The sequence below is a fragment of the Nicotiana attenuata genome, unplaced genomic scaffold (genome assembly GCF_001879085.1).
Source record: "Nicotiana attenuata strain UT unplaced genomic scaffold, NIATTr2, whole genome shotgun sequence".
Taxonomy (NCBI): domain Eukaryota; kingdom Viridiplantae; phylum Streptophyta; class Magnoliopsida; order Solanales; family Solanaceae; genus Nicotiana; species Nicotiana attenuata.
Genome location: NW_017673392.1, coordinates 62,170 through 84,780, shown reverse-complemented (window position 1 = coordinate 84,780; position 22,611 = coordinate 62,170). Strand labels below are relative to the sequence as shown.

The 22,611-nt window shown below is 36.8% G+C and overlaps 2 protein-coding genes across 4 annotated transcripts; one reads left to right on the top strand and one right to left on the bottom strand.

Moving 5' to 3' along the window:
• Window positions 1–5,993: 5,993 nt before the first annotated feature.
• LOC109216252 (nucleolar protein 58-like) lies at window positions 5,994–8,127 on the top strand. The gene is made up of 3 exons (XM_019380394.1): window positions 5,994–6,648; window positions 7,510–7,619; window positions 7,804–8,127. Exons 1-3 carry the CDS (start codon window positions 6,183–6,185, stop codon window positions 7,849–7,851), a joined length of 624 nt encoding a protein of 207 aa, XP_019235939.1. The 5' UTR covers window positions 5,994–6,182; the 3' UTR covers window positions 7,852–8,127.
• Window positions 8,128–9,040: 913 nt separating this feature from the next.
• On the bottom strand, window positions 9,041–17,255 carry LOC109216255 (lipase-like). Of its 3 annotated transcripts, none has more exons than XM_019380397.1 (11): window positions 16,927–17,255; window positions 16,723–16,792; window positions 14,829–14,914; window positions 14,377–14,442; window positions 14,171–14,218; window positions 14,020–14,087; window positions 12,231–12,309; window positions 11,989–12,150; window positions 11,559–11,753; window positions 10,863–10,951; window positions 9,041–9,521 (listed from the first exon to the last, which is right to left on the bottom strand). In XM_019380397.1, exons 2-11 carry the CDS (start codon window positions 16,787–16,789, stop codon window positions 9,308–9,310), a joined length of 1,074 nt encoding a protein of 357 aa, XP_019235942.1. In that variant the 5' UTR covers window positions 16,790–16,792; window positions 16,927–17,255; the 3' UTR covers window positions 9,041–9,307. The 3 variants fall into 3 exon arrangements, with proteins under 3 accessions (XP_019235942.1, XP_019235943.1, XP_019235944.1); XM_019380398.1 differs by having other exon boundaries at window positions 12,237–12,309; window positions 16,927–17,253; XM_019380399.1 differs by lacking the exons at window positions 16,723–16,792; window positions 16,927–17,255 and adding an exon at window positions 16,246–16,320.
• Between the last annotated feature and the right edge of the window lie 5,356 nt (window positions 17,256–22,611).

The window sequence follows — 22,611 nt, the reverse complement described above, 5'->3', positions numbered from 1 at the left end:
TATGGGTTGGCGACAGTGGCTCTTATGCATTGGGTCGGTACGACCTCTTAGTGTAGGCTTTATTTTTCCCTCGTTAAAGACTTTTGAAGTTTTATGTTCGCCCGACTCTTCGATGGTTCGATAAGAACATCGATTGTGAGCCGTTTATGTGGCGATAGATGAGCACCTCGGGAGGTTTCGCTCGATGGCTGAATGATTTTGAAGCTTGTAGTTTGGAGCTGATATGATCGAAGCTCTTTCGCTTAAGTTGCGATAACCGGTTCTTTTCGAAGTTTTTTCGAAGTAATTGAAGTCCTGTGATTTTATAGCGACGGTCGGGCGTCCCTGAGTCGCGTTAGTTTGGCTGGTACAACCTTGTGATTGTAGTCATTTACATTTGGCCGTAGCCTTTTAGTCCCCGAGTGAAGTAAATTCGGTGTCTATATCGAGGGTATGCCTTTTTAGGGGTCTTACAAGTTCGAATATACAGCCTTAGCTTTAAGACCGGGATTATGCCTTTTTGTAAGGTCTTATAACTTTTTACATGTCTTACTTGAGGTCTTACAGTTTTGGTTACTTGGTACAAGTGTAGTTCATGCCTTGATTGAGGTCTTACAGATTTTGGTTTTGCCTTATAAAGGTTTAGGAGCTCGAGGTTGCCGACATGGGGTCTTATAGCCTCGGGTTTTCGATAAGTTGATGGGGTGGCGGTCGGCGACAGTCCCTGAGATATTGAGAGTTTCTTGGCTTTAGAGCCATTTTGTGTAAACTTGGAGTTGCCTCATTGAGGGCTTAATATTTCAAAGTTTTTGGCCCGGAGGTCATGTGACTTCGAGTTTTCGACGTCAGTCCCCGAGTGTTCGGGAATTTCCTGGCTCTAGAGCCTTTCTTGAGAAAATAGCAGATTTCTTCGAAGCACAAAGCATTTTGATGGAACAAAAATTTCTTGATTACTTGGCACAAGTATACATGTTTTTACTGTCAAGGGCTCGGTTTATTCTATACGGACACGGTTCGTTCGACCGTTTGGCCCGATACATCATTTTCCTATCGAAACCCTTTTTGACACATCTTTACTTCTCCGAGGAGGTGACCTCCTGGGGGGGATGCCCCCCAGTATTCGAGGTTGATTGAAGAGAAGCCTTGAATACTTGTTGAGTTTTCCTTAGGTAGCAGATAGATGTCGCCTCGTTAAAAACTTTGCCGGTAAAACCCTTCTTGGGATAAAACCCGGTCGAAGGAAAAGAGTGCAACGCGTGCTTTAAAACCTAAGGTCTTCAAGCTGGAGATCGCTTCAATTGTTTCAATCGGAAACCTACGCACAGGTTAGTGTAAAATGTAAATGGAAAAAAAGGGGAATGATTATACCTTAGTGCTGACGGCGCTTCGAGCCTTGTTATGCTCCAGTCATTTGCTCCGAGGACGCGGTATGGTCCTTTACTCATTTAGTCGGGTGTAGCCGAGAATATATCTCGCTATTGCTTCTTCTCTATTTACTTATCTTTTGGCTCCTTCGATACTGGAGGTGTTGATGCCGGTGCCGCATCGTGCACCGTGAACATATCTCTCGCTGCATGTTGTTCTCCGTAGACGGTTTTTATTCCATCCTTTGTCGGAAATTTCATCATTTGATGGAGGGTGGATGGTACTGCTCTCATAAAATGTATCCATGGCCTTCCGAGCAAGGCGTTGTACCTCATGTCTCCTTCGATGACATGGAACTAGACATTTTGGGTTGTGCCGGCCACGTTGACCGGGAGGGTGATTTCTCCCTTCGTTGTCTCGCTCGCCATGTTGAGTCCATTGAGGACTTGAGAGGCGGGCACGAGCTGGTCGAGCAGTCCGAGCTGGTCGAGCAGTCCGAGCTGCTCTATGACCCTCGACCTGATGATGTTGGCCGAGCTACCTGGATCCACAAGTACACGTTTAACTTGAAATGTATTTACAAGAAAAGATATTACCAGTGCGTTGTTATGAGGCTGAGACAGGGTCTCGATGTCGTCGTCGCTGAATGTGAGAGCGTCCTCGAGTATGTAACCCCGAGTTCGCTTTTCCCTGGTGATGGATATTTTGGTTCGTTTGACGATAGGTTCCTATGGGATGTCGACTCCTCCGATAATCATGTGGATGACATGTTTTGGTTCTTCTGTTTCATTCTTTCTGTTCACCTCTCTTTCCCGAAATTGATTTTTGGCTTGATCGCTGAGGAACTCTCGGAGGTGCCCTTTGCTGAGTAGTCGTGCTACTTCCTCTCGGAGCTGTCTGCAGTCTTCGGTCCAATGGCCGTGCGTGCCATGAAACTCGCACACTAGGTTGGGGTTCCTTTGCGACGGATCTGATTGTACGGGTTTTGGCCATCTGGTTTCTCTGATTTTACCGATGGCAGAGCCGATGTCTGAAATGTCAATGTTGAAGTTGTATTCAGACAATCGAGGTGCTTCCGTCGGTCCTATGTGCCTGTCGAATTCGGCTCTGCTAACGAGTCCCCGAGGATTCTGACCTCGATCTATCCTTCGGTCATTTTGGGGTATGTTACGTCTTGGGGCGTTTCTTCTATCTTCAGTGTATGGTTGGAACCTTTCCTTGTTTGCCTTTGGCTCTTTTGCCAGAAGCTTGCTAAGATATACTGAGCCCGAGGGGGTTCCTAGTTGGTCGTCCTCAACCCTGATCTTTGATTGGTATTGGTTGTGGATATCCGACCAGGTCACGGCGGGATATTCGACCAAGTTCTGCTTCAGCTGCTTCGAAGCCACCGAGCTTCACTCGTTCAAACCTTGAGTGAAGGCCTGTACGGCCTAGTCGTCGAAGACTGGTGGTAATTCCATTCGCTCCATTTGAAAGCGAGACACGAACTCCCGCAACATCTCGTTTTCTCTTTGTTTGATTTTGAAGACGTCGGATTTCCTTGTAGCCACTTTGATGGCACCGGCATGTGCCTTTATGAAAGAATCCGCCAACATGGCAAATGAGTCTATTGAATTCGGGGCGAGTTTGTGGTACCACATCATGGCCTCCTTCGAAAGTGTTTCTCCGAATTTCTTAAGAAGGACGGACTCAATCTCGTCGTCCTTTAGGTCATTGCCCTTCACTGCACAAGTGTAAGCGGTGATGTGCTCGTTGGGGTCCGAGGTTCCGTGATATTTCGGAAGGTCGGGCATTCTGAACTTCTTCGGTATGGGTTTTGGAGCAGCATCTTGTAGGAATGGCTTTTGTACGAACTTCTTCGAATCTACACCCTTCAGGATAGGGGGTGCGCCCGGGATTTGATCGACCCTAGAATTGTAGGTCTCCACCTTTTTGTCATTGGCTTCTATCTTCTTCTCACTCGATTCAATCCTCTTCCTGAGGTCCTCGAGCATCTTTATGATAGCAGGGTCGGCTACTGACCCGTTGTTGCTTGATCTTTCTGGTATTTGTTCGGCTCGGGGAGCCGCCCCCAGTGCTGCCGTGCTTGGAGTTTTTTGGTGGCTTTGTAATTGAGCAATCGCCAGTTGTTGTGCATACAACATCTCAAAAATGACGTGAAGGCTAACCTCTCGCTCTTCCCGAGTTGGGTTTTCTGAGCTTCTTGTTGGTTCTCTCGGCGTATACTCATGTCGGTATGGGAGCTTATATCGACGTGTTGGGCGTTGCGCGAGACCACGTCCATGGGAATTGGTTCTGGTGCATCCTCAGGGTTTTGCGGTGGTACACCAATACCTGGAACAGCTACACCATTCTCCCCATGGTCCTCACCGTTGTTCTCCTATGCATTCACTGAGTTCGGCATTTTGACCTGAAATCAAAGATTCTTTGGACAAGAAAAAGCATGAAAGATAACTTGCGTTGTATAGTAAACCAGCAAGAAAACAACTACTATTATTCTTAGCCCCACTGTGGGCGCCAAACTGTTTACCATGAAAATGGTAATAAAAATTAGATTTGATTTTGTGGTTCTAAAAATACGTGATTTATTTTTATGCTAGTTGTTAAGCAATAGATGCTAAGTAAGAGACTAGAAAATCATATAAGAGCTTGAAGATAGAATGTTTAAGAAAATCGAGTGGCTAAGAATTGGGGCCTCGAGCCTGGTTATATGGGGCCTTGAGGTCGAGCTCGATGCTAAGTTATGGACAGTCGGTGAAGGACTAACAGCTTTGGGAGCTTTGATGAAGGCTCTTTATGATCAATAATGAACAATAAATGAAGAACAATTAATGGCACACAATAAATGTAAATAATAGAATCAAGGGAGAATGTATTTAAGTTAGAGAGCAGAGAATGTTCTTGTATTGAATGTTGTGTGGTGTGTTCTATATATCTCTTACAAAATGACGAGGATCCCCTTTATATATGAGGGGAAATCTCAACATGGTGCAGATGCATTTATTACAAAGAAATATAGCTGGCTGAGAGTCACATCGTATCTCTTGCAGAAGGCAACGATGATGGGGTCTAAGGGACCCAACGTGAAGGGGTAAGTATAAATACTTAGAAAACCCTCCACGTGGGTAGTGATCGACTCCTCAGGGGAAGGAACCACCACTTGCTTATTGACCCAGTGGCAATCCTCTTTAACCTTGTTGATGAGATCATCGGTAATTGTGCATATGTACCTCGAGACCGGATCACATCGGCCTGGTACCGAAGAGGTCTTCTCAACCTTAAAATTGCCAACGGCAGGGCACCCTGCCAAAACAAATTCCTTAGGGTAGGGCTCCGCCGCAGCCCCGCCGCTGGCGGGTCGTGATGAAGAGGGGGCCACCTTTTGCGGTACAGTCTTAGAAGTTTTCGCCATTGTAGAGTTGAAGAAAAGAGAATTAGAGTGATGTGCGGTTAGAAATTCAAGACATTTAGGTGCAAGAGTTGCAAAACAAAGGGATTTTTGAAGAAAAAACAAGAATAGGAGGAGCTTTGAACGTAAAGTTTGAATGAAGGAAGGCTAGGGTACTTATAGCTTGTTGGTGACGGTTCAAAACCGGTAGTGGCCGACCAGCAACTGACAGGCATTTAATGCCTCGGTAATTGAACCGACGGGACGTTTCGATATCCGCTTGTTGCTTACATCATAGTCGGGTTCGTCGCTTACGTCATGGCCTATCGAAACGGGATTGGTAAGTTTATATCGTTTCTCATCACCTTCTCTCCGAGAAACGAGGGGACTATCTGTATATGGTCAAAACCAGGTCGCCCCTTATATGGTTAATCGAGACTGGGATATGATAGGTTAAGGTTCGACCTCGGATTATACCGGACCAAGGTGCAAGGTTATATCGTTACGTTTGACCGGACAAGATCGAGATCAGACGAGACCGAGAAAGATTTGCCATGCCGAATAACAGAAGGACGAAATATCCGCGATCTGGTACAGACCGCATCAGGAATCTCGGCACGTATCAAGGACAGGCTGGTTAATTATCTAATCATGGGATTTCCCCATATAGAATTGTATCAAGAGTAGGATTCCCCTACTATATAAAGGGGGTCTGATTATTTGTAAAAGACATCTTCTTTACGCAACATAAAGCAATATATTGTCCTTTTTCTAGCTTTTACTATCTTGTTACTCTATTACTATGTTCATACTTCAGTTGGAACATTTTTGGTTCGAGGGTGGTCGAACTCGAGGGCCAAAGCAATTCAATTCGTGTGGTTTGCATTTATTCTTTTACCGTCAATCTCAATATTAATTTATTCCCTTAATTTGTACCAAATTATATCACGTATCCTTAATACCACGTATAAATTCAATTGTTATCCGATTTTAGGGTATATATATATATATATATGAAAAGTAAACTAATAACGTGTATTTATAGTAAATTGCGAATGACTAACTTTAAATCTTGAATTTGCTTCTTATAATTAGCCATGGTGGTAAATTTGGCGGGGGAATATACCATTGGACATCTTTTTTTTAATAATAACAAAATATAAAACAACCAAAAAAAAATGTTTAGCAAATTCTCAACCTTAAAAGCCAACGGAAAAAACGGCTCCTCGGTCAATTATAATAGAAACCCCCGCCAAGAAAAACCAAAAGGGTGAAAGAAAACAGAGAGCCAATAATATTCTCTATCAAATCTTCCTCTCCATTTCTCTCTATTTTTTCTTTTTTTCCCTGAATCCAATCAAGGGAAAAACAGAAATAATCAACACCCCTTTTCCTCCATTTTCCTTCTGCAAATTAAACTCCTCCTATTCTTTCTTTGTAAAAAAAGAAGATGGGTTGTGGGGAATCAAAGCATGCAGTTGCAACAGAGAACACCACCATTCCAAAGAACAAGAGATCATTGAGTTCTAAATCCAACTCCACAAAGGCTGAATCCCAAGAAAATGTCAAGATAATTGAAAATGGAGAATCTGGGGTTGCAGAAACTGTAAAAGCAAGTGAAAAAGTGGAGGCTGCAGAGGTAATTGCACCAAAAGTTGTCGCTAAGGAAATTGAAGCTAAAGTTATAACCTCTGAGAAGAAAGAAGAAAAGGTGGAAATGGAAAAAGTGACAGAGGAGTTGAAAACAGAAGGGGTTGTTTTTGAAAAGAAAGAAGAAAAACTTGTTGCAGAATCTCAACCTGAGGAGAATAAGAATATCGGAAATGAAGAAACAACCCCTGCTGTTGATGTTGCTGCTGCTGATGTCGTAGAGAAGAAAGAATCAGCTGAAGAGATCAAAGCAGAAGAGAAAACTGGTATGTTGATTGTCACCTTGTAGTTTTATGTGGTCTGTAGGGAAAAAAGAAACTTTTTTTTTCTTCCAAAATTCAAGAAATTCATTTTACTATGATTTTAAATTGTTTCCTATGGTTTAAAGTTGGAGCAACCGCAAAGTTGTCTTAGGGCACGGGTTCGAGTCATGGAAGCAACCATTAATGCTTGCATTAGGGTAGGTTCTCTATATCACACCCCTTGGGATGCCTTGTACATAAGGCTGCCATTTTTGACTCCTATGGTTTAAAATGCAAAAGTTGGTAATTTTCAATAATTTTTTTATCGAAATCTTGAAGTTTATTTTTCATATTAATATATCCAGATTTGTTCTTTGTCTTGAATTTTGATAGCTTTCTTTCATATTCAGAAGTTTGTAACTTTTTCACTATGTGGTCTTTACATATTCAAGATGTCAATGCACTTTAGTTTCATCGGACTGTCCGGTGGACAAACATTTTGTATTTACGTAGGGCTCGGAGAAGGACCGTACCTCAAGTGATGTAGACAGTACCCTAATCAAAATATTAGTGGCTACTTTCAACGCTCGAAACCGCAACCTATAGGCCACAAATACAACTTTAATATTGCTCCAAGACTCCCTCTCCGCACTTTAGTTTCATTATAAGATTTTATTGATTAACCCTAAAGAATAAGATTTTTTATTGGTGTTAAGGCAGTGTAGGTTTTGCAGGCCTACACAGCATAGAAAATTGTGCTTTACCAGGGTAAAGGAACAAGGGGAAGACAACGGATTATGTCTGACTAAAAATTGAACTTGTTTATCTGTTATTCTTTCTTTTTCCCCCCTTGTTGATGTTAACATGCATCTTTTTAACTCATAGAGGAGACCATTAAGCCAACTGAAGAAGAGAAAGAGAAGGAAGAAGTTACTACAACTGTTTCTGAGGCCAAAGATGCTGCTAAACCAGAGACAGAGGAAAAGCCAAAAGAGGTAAGAGAATTCTCATATTCTCATTATTGAAACATAAAAATGTTAGAACCCCTTAATAAATGTAAAGTTCTTATGCTAATAAAATTTCTTCTTCAAAATGTCTTGTTCCCATATTCTTAAGTTTAGCAGTTGGCCAGTTGTTGATTGAAAATATTCTTCTTTTTTGTTTTTTTGGATTTTGCAGGAGAATGCAACTGAAGCATCAGCAACTACAGAACCGAAAACAAATTGAAAATGCAGAGATGGGAGAATCAAAAAGGGCTGTTTACTAGTTTAATCCTTGTTTTTTAAAGCCTGTTCTACTTTCCAGTATTCAGTATACATATTTGTTCTGTTTTCGGATTGGCTGATATACTACTACTCTGTTCTTCTTATCCCCATTTCATCAAAATCTACTTTCTCTTTGGTATTGTGATGGGGATTTCTTTAAATTGTTGCTAGAGCTTGTAACTGCAGATGGTTCAACATTTACATAATCTTTCAATTCATAGTTTTGTTCTGTTGGTCTCCTTGACATTATCAAGAAGCTCCAATAATCCTACATAAATTATTTTTCCTTCATCTTACGTTATATATCCGTGTGTATCTGAATATGATGTTTAAGATGTTGTTAATATGAACTATTTTATTGTTTGATATAAAGAATAACATCAATATTTAAAATTGAAATAATTTACTGAATTTAATTTCTTGAAGCTGAGATATATATAAAATTGAAATAGTGCAAACATTTTTTAACCATCCCAAAATACAAGAAAAAATCATGTAAATTGGTATGGAGGGAGAAAGAGAGACCCACACCACATCAAATGGTGCATTGCCTCTGTTGAGTGAAGAATAGGACTTCGTATAGACACTATTGAGCTATGCTCGTGGCCCTGAAATTTCATTATTCCATATTATTCTATCATTGTACTTTGGTTGTAGCTAGAAAAACATGTATATATAAACATGAAGCTATATCAATTAACTTTAAAATTGCTGCCTGATCATCGGGAAGATTCACCCTATATTTCCCTAAATTATTCCAGCAAATAGCAAAATCACAGCGAAGGAACTATGCTAGCATTCTAGCAACAGATTTGGACCGTGCAAACTTGAAATATTTTTTCTTAGCTAAAGAAACAGATTACTCGGTCTATTTCCGCCTCGCTCATGATATATAACTTAACATTTATCCAAGTGCATATCCCATTTTTGTGCAATCAACGAGAAGCGACTGGAGTGTAGAAGCTGTTTTTCAGACCTGGGTATTCCAGCCGTCAATCTTGAAATAGATGCTCAAATAAACAACAAAGACATTCCCTTAAGCAAACAAAATTAGAACCGCGAACTTTAGTAATTGGGGAGCATTATTCGCCTATACCACAACTTCCAGTGACTGGGAATTCGATTTTGCCATTTCCTAAGGAGCAGATAGCTACTTCAAAGAATTAACAGAATATATTATCATAATAATATGATTAGTAATACTTAAATCTCTTTTATTTACATGGATGAGCTGTACAAAATAATAAAGATTAAAAAAGTTAATGAAAAGGAACTAATATACATGACGTCCTCCCCAGCCAACGAAAAAACTGCACAATTAGCCTAGCTATACCATTTCCACTTTAAGCCTTAAGTTGGGAAACTCTGCTTCAACTCTCCCAGATTTTAGGGAGTCAAGTGGTAATCCCAATGAAACTCTATACTGATCTCCCTTCCTCACTAGACTCCACATTCATACTCAAAACAGAAGAAGATATATCTCTGGAAAAGATGACATTTCCGTCGCTGTCTAATGTGCGATACGCCGCTAGGCCATTATCCATCACAATTCTGCATCCGGCTGATACATCACAGGCTAATTTTACACCATAATATCTTAAATGATCCGAAATACTGTTGCCACTCACCGACCTACATAGATTTATCAAGTTAGAAAGAGACCAACAGATCTAGAAAGACTCAGCCAGTCATCTATTACTATGAAGACGATTAAGGAGGGGAAGCCGCCCAGTGGCGGAGCCGCATTTCTCCAAGTGGTGGCAAATTGACACCCATGTGCCAGAAAATTATAGTGTAACTAGGAAAAACTTCTTTAATGTGTATATATTATAATGTTCAATCCCCGTGGCTTCTTTGTGTGTTTACTTTTTTATATTTTGACTCCCTTTAGTGAAAATCCTTACTCCCTCACTGTGCAGCCGTGTTCCTTGTCATAATATTCTTTTTTTATCTCAACTTACCAGCAAGATTATAAATTACTTTCATTACGATCATCGGTAAAATCACCACTAGTCCATGTTCCATTTGAACTTCTTTGAACTAACTTCAAAACAAAGAGACCACTTCTACTCAATTTTCTGCAGAGCGACTTGTCTCCTATCGAATATCAGTGTGTTTTATGGTTTCACTTTCTTGATTTGTTATCAACAAAAGAAGAGCGTGAGAGACTCTTTTCTTGCATCGTCACAGTTTTGTATGCTTGAGTACAGCTTTAAAACAAATCTTTTTAAATTTAGTGAGGTAACTTTCCTCTTTTTTCCAGAATTATTTTTCTTCTTTGATGAGTGAAATTCGTGTGATCTATTGGCATTTTTGACATGATGCTTTATAGAACGCAAGAGGGGTTTATTTTTTTTTTGGCAAGAGGGATTCAAGTGTGCCCTTAACAACAACAACAACAACCCAGTAAAATCCCACAAGTGGGGTCTGGGGAGGGTAGAGTGTACGCAGACCTTATCCCTACCCTTGGAGGGGTAGAGAGGTTATTCCCGAAAGACCCTCGGCTCGAGAACAACAAAAATAAACAATAGACAATAGATCAATGACAGCAATAGAATATAAATAAAATAGTAACAGCATCGTAAGAAATAGAAAAATAGATGTAAAAGCAATAACAATAAACAGCAATACTACCATAGGAAATAGTGAGGAAACTACATAAACCACTAACAACCCACAGCGAAACATCAACAAGCCAGCCCCGCCCCCGGAACAAACAAAAAAACGCTCGACTCCCTCCTAACCTACAACCTAATGCTCGACCTCCACCCCTTCCTATCCAAAACATTTTCCATAAACATTTCTGCTGTGCATATGAAAGAGATTCAAGTGTGCCCTTAACTGGTTATGATTTGCCATAAACATTTTCCACCTTTCAGATTGTAGTTTTACTTAATCTAACCATCATGTAAATCAATTTGAAGAAATCCTGTGCAAATATTTCTGCTGAGCACATGAAAGAGAAACTTTTACCTGCTGCAAGAAGGGTCCTCCCCGGAATTATCACAGACCTTTTCAACTGTATAAACTAGACTTCCAAAGCCAAGATCATAAAGCCAGACCTGCAATTTGAAGATCTCACGAGGTCAAAATATGCAACCAGAAACCAGGACAGCAAGAGGCACATCACTTGGATTTGTCTAAACATACTTTGAATGCTCTCAATGAGAAAGACTATCACCATGAGGCTTTATCGCAGCAAACATATTAATACAGAAATTGCAACAAAAAAATATAGTCATTGACGCTCTTCCATTTTTTATAAACTCATTGATACCCTAATTTCAACGTACTCTAGTAGAGTATGAGATAGCTGAACAAAATAACCAATGGATAGAAAAATGATACTCCCTCCACTCTGTATTGTGTGACAATGAGTGAACACGGAATTAAATTTATTATCTGTAAGGATGGAAGTAGTAAAATGGTTGCTGAAAGTTGGTTAATGGAGAAATGATCACATCAGCATGTAAATTTGATAGCTAAATGAATTTAAATTCTTGAAAATAGAATTTTTAGAAAAGCCTGCAGCACTGAACTCAAGACATTCTATGTAAAAGAACATAGCTGCCTCATTCCTTGCAACCTTTGTGCACCTAATGACATTGTTAGACTTATGCAGTTCAAAAGCAAGCACTAGAGGTGTTGAGTTGCAGCAAAAGAACTTGCCTCTCTAGGGAAATGACGATAAGTTTTCTGAGGGAAATAGCGATAGTAAGGGGGCAAATGAGGCACAATGTCATGACCGTTTGTAACACGAATTGTATTGGGCACCCGTTTACTATAGTAGGACGCAAAAGCAGCATTGCCAATTCGTGGTTGTCCAAATGTCATAACTGAAATATTCTGGCATCCAAGATGAACCTGAATGAGAAGATAAATCCATTAACTGCAAGTTACAGATAATTTCTTGCATTATATCAAGAAGTCCACAAGAAACATGTAATATTCCTACTTTTGTTGAGAAAAATGCATGTGTCAGTTGGTAATGATACGCAAGATCAATGATATTTAAGAATGAATCTCTCTCTTTAAATGGCAAGTCAAAACAGGTAGACAATGATTTTTACAAAAATAGCGGCAAGACTTTAGTGCATACCCTGAGATCCAGGGCACAGAAAGCAGCCATAGCCCCTCCCATTGAGTGCCCGGTCACTATAATTTGAATATCTCCATACAACTCTTTCGCTCTTTTGACAGCATTTAAAACTCCTGGGCGGATCGTCGTGTTGTGGTAAGAAGAATAAAACCCATGATGCACCTGAGAGAGGCAGAGATGACTGATATGCAGAAAAGAAGGTTAAAAGACGAGAAATGCAGAGAAGAGATTTGATGCCGTACACGCACCATAGCACCTTCCATTCCTGGATAATCGATATCAAGCTGCTTCCAGTACAGATCTTCAATCCAATTCTGTAGGCTGCAACCAAAAAGACCACACTTTAACTTCAGTATCAAATATTGTTGAATCACAGAGCCAGAGACCATATACTCATACAGAAAGTTAGATAACCCATATGACATCACAACCGCGAGCAGATTGATCAGAGGTTATTGGATTTTAAATGTGGTCAAATTGAACAACAAACAAAGGTAAGGTCTTACTTAACATTTCACAACTTAGACCTGAAGGCTCTACTCAGCTTTATTGACTCCCCTTTATTGTATTGTCCCACAAAGAAAGAAATAGAGTTCTGTAGTTTTCACAACATGAAGATCCAATCAGCTTCAGTAGTTCCTAATCATGGTCTATGATGGTCAAAGGCTCCATTCACTCTCCTCAACAAAGTTTTGAAGCCAAAATCAGAACCAGCTATACAGTAATTACCACTAGACAAGCACACAAGTACCTTAGCCCCTAGAAAATTCTAATCAACTAGTCTTATTAGAAACCATCACTTCGCTGCTCAAAGCAAATTAGTGGTGTGAGCTTGATTCACTTCATGAAAGAAGCCATATGCTTTACAGAAGCGTGCACTTCAAACAAATGGCGAGTGAAGTGATCTCAACGAGAAGCAGTTGGCTCTTTGAATCTCAACTTTCATTCGCTTCATGCAGAAGCCATATGCTTTAGAGAAGTGTGCACTTCAAGAAGTGATACGTAAAGTGATCTCAACAAGAAGCGGTCGGCTCTTTGAATCTCAACTTTGAAAGTTGGATTAAGATCAACATTATTATATATTGGATGCTGAAATTAGTTATGATGAGGTGCCTGAAGTGAAAGAAAAATACCCATTATTGACATTTTCTTCTTCTACTAATAAGAATGTCTCCAAAATTTTGAAACAAATAGAGACAGGCTGAAAAAACCTAGAAAAATGGGCAATTTTAGGTTGTTCGGCTCATGTTTTGCTTGTATGCAAAATTGCACATAATTTTGGGCTTCTCCCAACATGCACACATGATGTGGTTTGCTAAAATGAGTTTCAACAAATAAATTACCAAACATCTTGCTAAAATAAGCTTCACCGACTAAATTATCCCTTCTAAACACCTTTTTTCCTTTTTCATTCGAGAAACAACCCTCTGAGGTGCACGTGTCAGGCATGCCAACAATTAAAAATCTCACAGGCAATCCACGCATCTGACTGCTTGAGGAACTTAGGCTTCACCGTGTCAGGCTGTTAGCTCATCTGACGTTGATTTGGACTATTCAAGTTGAAAGTAGACTTAAGAGAAATATTTCATGTCATCAATCATCAACTAAACTTTTAAGCTTATCCAAATCAAAGCAAATCCACAACATTGTAGAAGGTGGTTTAGATCTAGATCTCGTTTTCAACAAATAAATTCGCTAGGAATACTAATAGCCAACTTGCATCCATACCGATAACCAGCAAACTACACAGCAAGCAGAACTTACTTCCTTTTTATAAGATACATAGTAGTACAACTTTAAAGGATATCTACCGCCTCAATCATGAAGTTCTTGCTGGCCTTCACTTTTTTCACAGGATTTAGTAAGTAGAAACTCATTATTCCTTTCAAAAGAACATTTTCCCACGAAGGTGTCCATCTTGATGATAATTGGACTACATAACCACGAAACTACACCTTTTGCTTCCCCATATGTCATATTTAACATTGCACAACAATGATAACAAAGTACAGGGACAGTAAAAAACAAAACCTGCTTTCCTGAGTGCCTCTGAATGCAACAACAACGGCATTAAGATCCTGTGCCACCCCGACATATGCCTGCAACAGGTGGATACGTATTAGATCACAAACTACAGCCTCTTATTAGGAGCACGCTTGATTCTGCATAATGTAATACACACCTGTAGGCATCTTTGAACATCAACAATGAGCTCTATAATTTGAAAGCCCTGCTCAGGAAAAATAGAAATATATCATCGAAGCAACTTAATAATGAAGTTATGAAAGCTTGAACAAAACCAATCATATATGAAAAGCATGGCATAGTATTTACGCACAGCTTTTCTTTAACATGAGGAATGAGCGGATGATAATCCAAATAGATTACCTTAGTTAAATCATTACATCTTGAACATGTCCAGGTAAATAATTCCGTCAAGTCTGATACATAGACCTGCAAAGAAAAAGGATATTTTTTGGTTATAGTCTAGTTGATAACTATCAAAGAAAAGTCAACAATGTAATGTAGTTACTGCGTCAAATGAGCAACCTAAATTGGAAAATGTCGCTCACTAACTGCAAATTAAGAGTGCAGAAAACAAAGGACAGGATTTCTAGAGACACGGAAGTTAAAGCTACAGAAAAAGCATTTAAAGATCCTAATAAAATACTTACTTCAATTGCATTCTCAACTCAAATAATGAAGCCTCCAAGGTCCTAAATACAGACCTTTTATACTGTTTTACAAGAATAAAGCCATTTTTCGGCCCCAAAACTACAACAGATTCAGATAGATTTGGAACAAATCCTAACGAGGTATGTAAAGTGATCAGAACTTACAGCAGAAGCATATTCCACTAATATGGTGGCAAGAGTATGATTGTAAATAGCTGCGTGATGCTTGTTCTTGGCCCTCACTTTGAATTCTACAGCCAAAACAAGTGTAAGCTATCTAGAGATTTGTTAACGGTAGTCAAGCAAGTCCACAATCAGTTTACTACGACAATCATAAAGAGCACAATGTAAACAGAAAAATACCTTCAAAACATACAGCAGTAAAATAACTTTTAGAATAACTTGGTAACCTACCAAGTCTAGATCAGTTTGCAATGGCAGTAATTTTAGATATAAGCAAAAACTAAGATCCAACATCTAAATATATAGCAGAGCTATCAGTGTTTGTACAATCCTCTCAAGCAGCGCACCGTGTCTACCTCAATCTTTTTCTTTTTCCTACTCTCTGTTTCAAAATGTCCTAGTTTGACTTTCCACAGAGATTAAAAGAAAGTTAAATTTTAAATTGGTTAATTTTGTAGGGTGATATATTGAATCTTTTGTTTTCTTAGGATGCCGTAGAAATAGCCAAAAACAAATTAAGAAAATTTAGTCTTGTTTTACCTTTTGAAATATAAGTGTTTCGAGGTAAGAACTGTTGTAAAAATGTTGTTTCTCTAAAGTCTTCTCAAAGTTTTTGTGAAGAAGTACTTTGAGATACTATCAATAGAAAGATCTTCTTTCACCGGCAAAACTTCAAAAAGAAAAAAGAAAAACCACGGCTATCCTTAACAATTTTTTCTTTTGCACTAATAAAAGAAAGTAGACATTACTTTGGCGTGAACTAAAATTAAAAACTGAATATTCATTTGGAAAAATAGAGGGAGTGAGACCTTTTAGTATAAGCTATATCAAAGTTATCCTCATAAGGCCTCATGCAGTGAGCATTGCAAGTTTGTGTTGTCAAAGGCGCACTTAAAGTGTGCTTAAGCCTAGAAGCGAGACGCAAAACATGTTGAGCGCTTCGCCTCGCTTAGTGGGCGCTTAGTAATGACATCAAGGCTCTAAGGCATACTTTTTTTTTTGAAAAGTTAAAGGTTTAAGGCTCTAAGGCATACTTTTCCATGCCAATGAGCGTAATCACGAAAAGGGGGACACTAAAAATTGATATTTTACTTTATTGTAATTTCTTTTCAATTCTATTATCCATATATTTATTATTCATGCTTATATTATTAGTCTAGGACTACACATGTGTAATTGTATTTTTTCTCCATTTGCGCTTTATTCAATAAAGCCCACACTTTTTTGCGTTTTGCGCTTAAAGCCCCAATGGACCTTAGAGTTTTTTTGTGTTTTTCGCCTTTGATAACACTAATGCTAGTAAGACCTAATGCCTGTACCATTATCTATCAGCTATTACAAAAAGCGCTAAAAACTTCACCTGAAGCTGAATATACAAAAAACATAAGCTTGACTTAACTCTTAACGCAAAATTTTGCATGCTCCTCCACGATGAAAGATGACATCTCCTTTTCTTTATGCACGATTACATAAAATTGGATTGACTCAAGAAAACCTAATACACTTAAGGCCTACAAAAGTAACAATCAAATAGATGGTAGTAACTCATAATAATTGCACTGCATAATTACCTCTATCAGTTAAAAGTTAAATTTAGCCACCTTCAAGTGGATTGCAAAACTATCCAAGAAAAAAATACGAAAACTTAGCACAGACCAAACTAAAATTCAATCAATAGTATTAACTCAAAGTTATTGCAGATAATGATTTACCTCTACTAGTTATTTAAAAAAACAATTAAGCATAGAAAAATAGCCAACTTTAATTGGATGGCAAAACCATCCAAGAAAAACATGCTACACTTAGCACCTATGAAACTAAAAAATCTAGTCAAAGTAGTCATTCATAATTACAATAACATGAAAATCATGATTACCTCTACTAGTCGAAAAGGCAATTAAGCATAGGAAAATAGCGACCTTTAACCAAGTTTTGCCATCCATGCCCTGTATGACAACAATCAAAACAAAATTAAAAACAGAACTTTAGACTCAAATTAATAGTGTTAAACCCACAAGTAAAGTACATAAAAAACAGGATACAATTAACATAAAACTCAAATAAACACCACTTAGTTCACCTTGAAACTTCTATAAGCTCAATTGGAAGCTCCGCATAGAACAAATTGTATTATTTTCTTTTTGGGGATTTTCTTTTTCTATCTCATGATCACCGGCGACGGCGATGATTTGCAAGGTCCACCGGCGATAAATGCAGAATGGTCCAAGCTTTTAGGCAGGAAAAAAGGTGAATTGGGTTTGACTATAATTGCAATTATTTTGTTCAATGTGAATTTTTCTGCGGCTTCTATTTAGAGGTTGCCTTAGAGAGGGAAACGCGGTGATGCTGTAGGTGGCGTACAGAAGCAGATTGTGACTCAGATACGGGCCGGTTTTGACAAGTGCCGGTAACTGATTAGGATTGAGTTGAGTTGCTGTTTTATTGTCTTATTTTGCTGGTATTTTCTTTTAACCGCTAATAAAAATTATTGTTCAATAACTCTATATAATAATATATTATCTTTTTTGGGCGGTTTTATTCGTGGGGAAAGCGTTCCCTATCAAGGATTTTTCCATACTCAAAGCTCGAACTCGAACTCAAGACCTCTATTAAGGGAAGAGCAGTCTCATTCAATTTGAACCCCTCTCGTTGGAAATTATATTGTGCATATTCCCCTCTCGTAAAAAATTATATTATAATCAAATTAATTGTTTCTTGTTTAATAACTTGTTAAATCTTTTTGATGTAATAAATAGGAGTTCAAATATTATTTTAGGTCATTGATCAGATTTTATGTGTGACGTTCTAATTTATAATCCTCTAATATAAATTTTTGACTCCACCGCTCATAATGTGTCAATCTTCACCGTCTGGTTAATTATAGTATATTACTTTTAATAATTACTAAAAAAATTAAAAATGTCATCATATAGTACATATCACAATATTATCTCCGTTTCCACTATTCCTCTTTTCGATAGTTTGTCTTATTTTGTTTACTTCTTGCTTCTTTTTGGTGGTCAATTATGATATGGATTATTTCACTCTTTTATATTTTTGCTTTCATAATTCCTTATGGAATATTGGAATATCCTTCTACTCGTTGTTTTGGTTCCGTTTTCAAATTAGTAATAGTAAACATAGACATTGCTGAATAGAATATGCCAAATTTTCAAGCATTTTATCCTCTTTCGTAAAGATGTTGTCATTTGGTACGCACTGCTTGCTATGCATTTAGCCATCTCACAGAGTAATATTTAACTAAAAATTATATTTGAGTTATAAAATAAAAGTATGAAAAAAAATTAAGTTTCTATGAGTATTTATGGTATACTTTGTAAATTTCATGCTTTATAACTAAAAATTCAGATGTAAACTTTCAAAGGATTAGCACGAGATACAATGTAGCACGCATAAGACAACCTTAAATCCAACTTTCAAAGAATCTACTAAATTTTATCTTTGAAATATTATATCTTAACATTTTGAAGAATAAGTTAATAAAACTTCAACAAAAAATGATCCAAACAATTACTATCACAGATTATCAAAGTTAGTTTATATGGCTAATAGTCAAAAGCAAGCATGTCCAAAATCAAGTGCATCTTTTTTTAATTAAAATTAGTATATATCTCTTTATTTTGAGATTTATTTAATAAATAGATTTTTTTTCTAAAATGGGATCTTCAATTACATTCCATTATAAATTGTCTAGAAAATCTTAGTTAATTTTAAAGTTCTAAATATTAGGGGAAAATGTTTACAAATAAAATCTTATTCGATTTTAAATTCTTAAATATTAGATGTTCTTATCTAGTTCAAATAAGGAAAAGTGTAACGGTCAATATATTAATTAATTTCCAAAATTAAAATATTAGAAAAATTAATTGCAGTTATATAAGTATTACATTAATGCTTTGTTATTTTCATACTTAATACATATAATGAATACACATAAATTTGTTCCGTTCTGTTCGGTTAGGTATTTTTTTATTTTGATTTAAAAATAAAAAAGTATGATCGTAGATTTAAATCGAACCTATGATCTTATTGTAGGCATATAAATTTTATTAAAATTAAATCCATGAAATAATTTGGACTATATTTTAAATTCAAGATATATTGGTCCAATAAATACTACGGGCTAATATAATTGAATTGATTATATAAGTCCAATATATGGATTAAATAAATAAGTCTTAATCCATTGGGCTAGCCCATTTAATTGGGCTGAAGTAATGAGCCCACTTCATTAAGCCCAAGATGTCATTTTCCTAGAGGCCCGGTTTGGTGCCACGTGTCAAATGACGTGGCGCGCCAAGTCAAGTGGAAGAGCCAATAGGATCATGCCACGTGTCAAAATGATAAGGCATGCCAAGTCACACTAAGAGGCCAATGAAATCGCGCCATGTGTGCAAGTGACGTGTTCTGGCCAATCAAACACGGTCATGTCACACTTCAATTTGATTGGTCGGAAAGAGTTTGTTCTTATCACAACTCTTCCCTTCCACAACTATAAACAGGGGTCTTCATAACTCAGAAAAGGAACCAGAAGTTATAACAAGAAGCAAGAAAGAGCTCGTGGATCAAACGCTGCAAATTTCTCCACAACTTTCAAGCTTCAAGTACAAGTTCAAAGAAATCAAGTTCAAGCTCGAGAACGAAGATCAAATCAATTCCAAGCTCAAGAACGAAGACCAAATCAAGTTCAAGTCCAAGCAATTAAGCTCAAGCTCAAGCTCACAAACAAGACCATCGTTTGTGGAAACAAATATAGATTCAAGATCAAGCTCAAAGGCCCTTGAATTTATTTACAATTGAAAAGAAGAATCAGAGGATCCATAGAGATTGTAACACTCAAATATTTGAAATAAAATACTACGACTGTTGCAATATTTTCGATCTTGATTTTATTTTCTCGACACAAATTTATTGTTTACACTTATTAAGAAAAAACTAGTAATTGGTCTGAAAAATTCAGTTCAATCGAGTTGTAGATAACCATTGACATCCTTAGATAAAATCTAATGGGAACGTTTTGTTTATTTTCGTAAACACCAACCTTTTGTTTCTTACTTCTAATAGTATTTTTGTTTTAGACAAAACAGAAAAAGAAAAAACACACGGCATTATTTTGTTTCCTTAGAACTTGCGAAAATCTTTCTTCTCTTGGCCTTGAAATTTTAGAACCGTTTTAACGTTTCTTGCTATCATATCCTTCTTTATAATAATAATAATCTTATTAATTTAAAGTCCGATATAGTTAGAAAATAATTAATAAATTTTTTAATTAATTTAATAGTCCTAAATATTAGGAATAACAACATAGAAGGAATTATAGTTGTGTTACCTAATTCAAGTAAGGAAAAAATAATATAAGGTAATACAATTTAATTGGTTTTAAAGTCCTAAATTATTATTTTTTACATAATTTAAATGAGGAAAGATTTCATAAGTAAAATTTTAGTTAATTTTAATTCTAAAAATTAGGAAAATAAATAAATGACAATTGTGTCTATGTGAAATCTATTTTTTAAGGATAAAAAAGGCGAACAACATTTTGCCGAGGAACCTGATGAACCTGCAAATACAGGTTCCTCTTGAGCATTTTGCAAATCGAAAGATGGCCCTTCAAAATTGAGTGCTTTTGTGGGTATTCTGCAAAAAACCTAACAAAGCTTTTACAGTATCGAGATTTTATATATATATATATATATATATATTACATTCATTATTAGATTTTAATAAAGGAAATTTTACCTCCTCGAGCAAAGCTTTACACCCTCTTTATTATAAATAAAAACCCTTTTAAATTGTCATTTTCTATAGCTACTTTTTAGATTTTATAGCAAAATATGTATTTATGGTCACTTCCTACCGTTAAGCCATTAAATACGCTATCTTATATTTTTTCTCTTATTCTTTCAGTTTATTTTCCCCCAAGATCACCGCATAGTATTTTATATCTCTCTCCACGATCTATCTCTCCTCTCTCCTCTCTCCTCTCTCTAGGCGACATGGAGACCTAGCAATTGCCATGGCCGTTTTCAAAATTTTCTGCTCCAAATTTCTCTCCCCAACTCTCTCCTTTATCAGCTCCATTGTCTCCCTAAATTTTAATGTTTTTTGCTCTAAAAGTTGTGGTAAGTGTTAAAGTTTTTGTGTTTTTGACCGGTTACAGCTTCTTCTTTTTCTCTTTAAGTTTCTTTTTAAAATTTCCACCATTGTTAGGTTTTTTGCAGAATACCCACTAAAGCACTCAATTTCGAAGAGCCATCTTTCGATTTGCAAATCGCTCGAGAGGAACCTGTATTTGCAGGTTCATCAGCAACTATTGAAGTCGAAAGGAGAACAAAAATACGCAATGACCCTAATTGTAGATGTATTTATATGTATCCGAGTCCGAATACATTGATATTTAGTTTGTACAATGATTTTCTCTTCTTGTATTTAGATGTATTTATATGCATTCGATAAGGCATGCACTGATATTTATTTTGTACAATGATTTTTGACTGTTGTATTTATAAGTATTTGAGTTCATACAACAATATTTTTAAATACATTGTTAGTTCTATCATTTTGATGTTATTCATCAATTAGTTATGCATTCAATCTAACTGTATTCATCTGTATTTTCAACATACCTGTATCCGTCTGTATTTAAAACAACAATACAGTAATATACTTTCAATATAAATAGAAAATCAATGAATACGACCAATAAAATATACTCAATAAAGCAGTAATACCATGCATTAGGAATAAATAAAATATTGTGAATACAAAAACAAGCTTGACTACATTGTACACATCTGTTAGATACAACAAAATACAAGCACTAGGTTTATTATGAAATATGCAGGCAGTATGTTACTATTACATGTTGTATCCGGCATAAAATACATGATGTATTCATATACAGAAAATCGAATATAAATACTAGGTTTATTATTAACCTCGAACAATGTCAGGAAAAAAAACTCGGATTGTATGAGAAAAAATGCTCTATTTTTGGCGTTTAGCGTCTGATAAATCTTCTAGTTAGTTGGATTGATAATGTTGTGTGTTATAATTGATTTAGGTGAGTTATATTAGGAGTGTATCCCATTAAATTAGTAGCTTTCCGTTATTAAACAACTGGTAAAAATACACGCGAATACAACGACTTATAGCTGGACTATCCTATTTTTTAGCCGATTTTTGCTACTGTATTCATCAATACAGTAACTCGAATACATCGAATACATTACCATAACAACTGAAAGGTAGCTACGGAAAGTAATTATGTACTCCTTCCATTCACTTTTACTTGGCATGTATACTTAAAATAGATGTTCATTTTTACTTGTCACTTTACGCATATCAAGAGAAGACAAATTTATTTTCCTGTTATACCCACAATATTTATTACCCATTTCAAATCATTTTCTCAAATTCAATAAAATATGCATCAATTAATATGGGTATCATGATAAATTATGCACTTCATTTATTATTTTTTAAGGGGCGTAAAAAGTCAAAACGTGTCAAGTAAAAGTGAACGAAGGGAGTAAGTCAATAGCCACTAAACAATAGTCACTTCTGAAAATTCTTCTTTAATAAATGACTACTGGGCTTGAGCACAATAGTCAATAGGCCCAAAAGAGGTTGTGATCCAACCCAAATCAGGTGATGCGGCCCAAACAAATACCGGACCCCAGTCCAAAGGCGGGAAATCACATTTCACCAATAAGTGGCGGGAAGGTCACTTCACAAAAGAAAA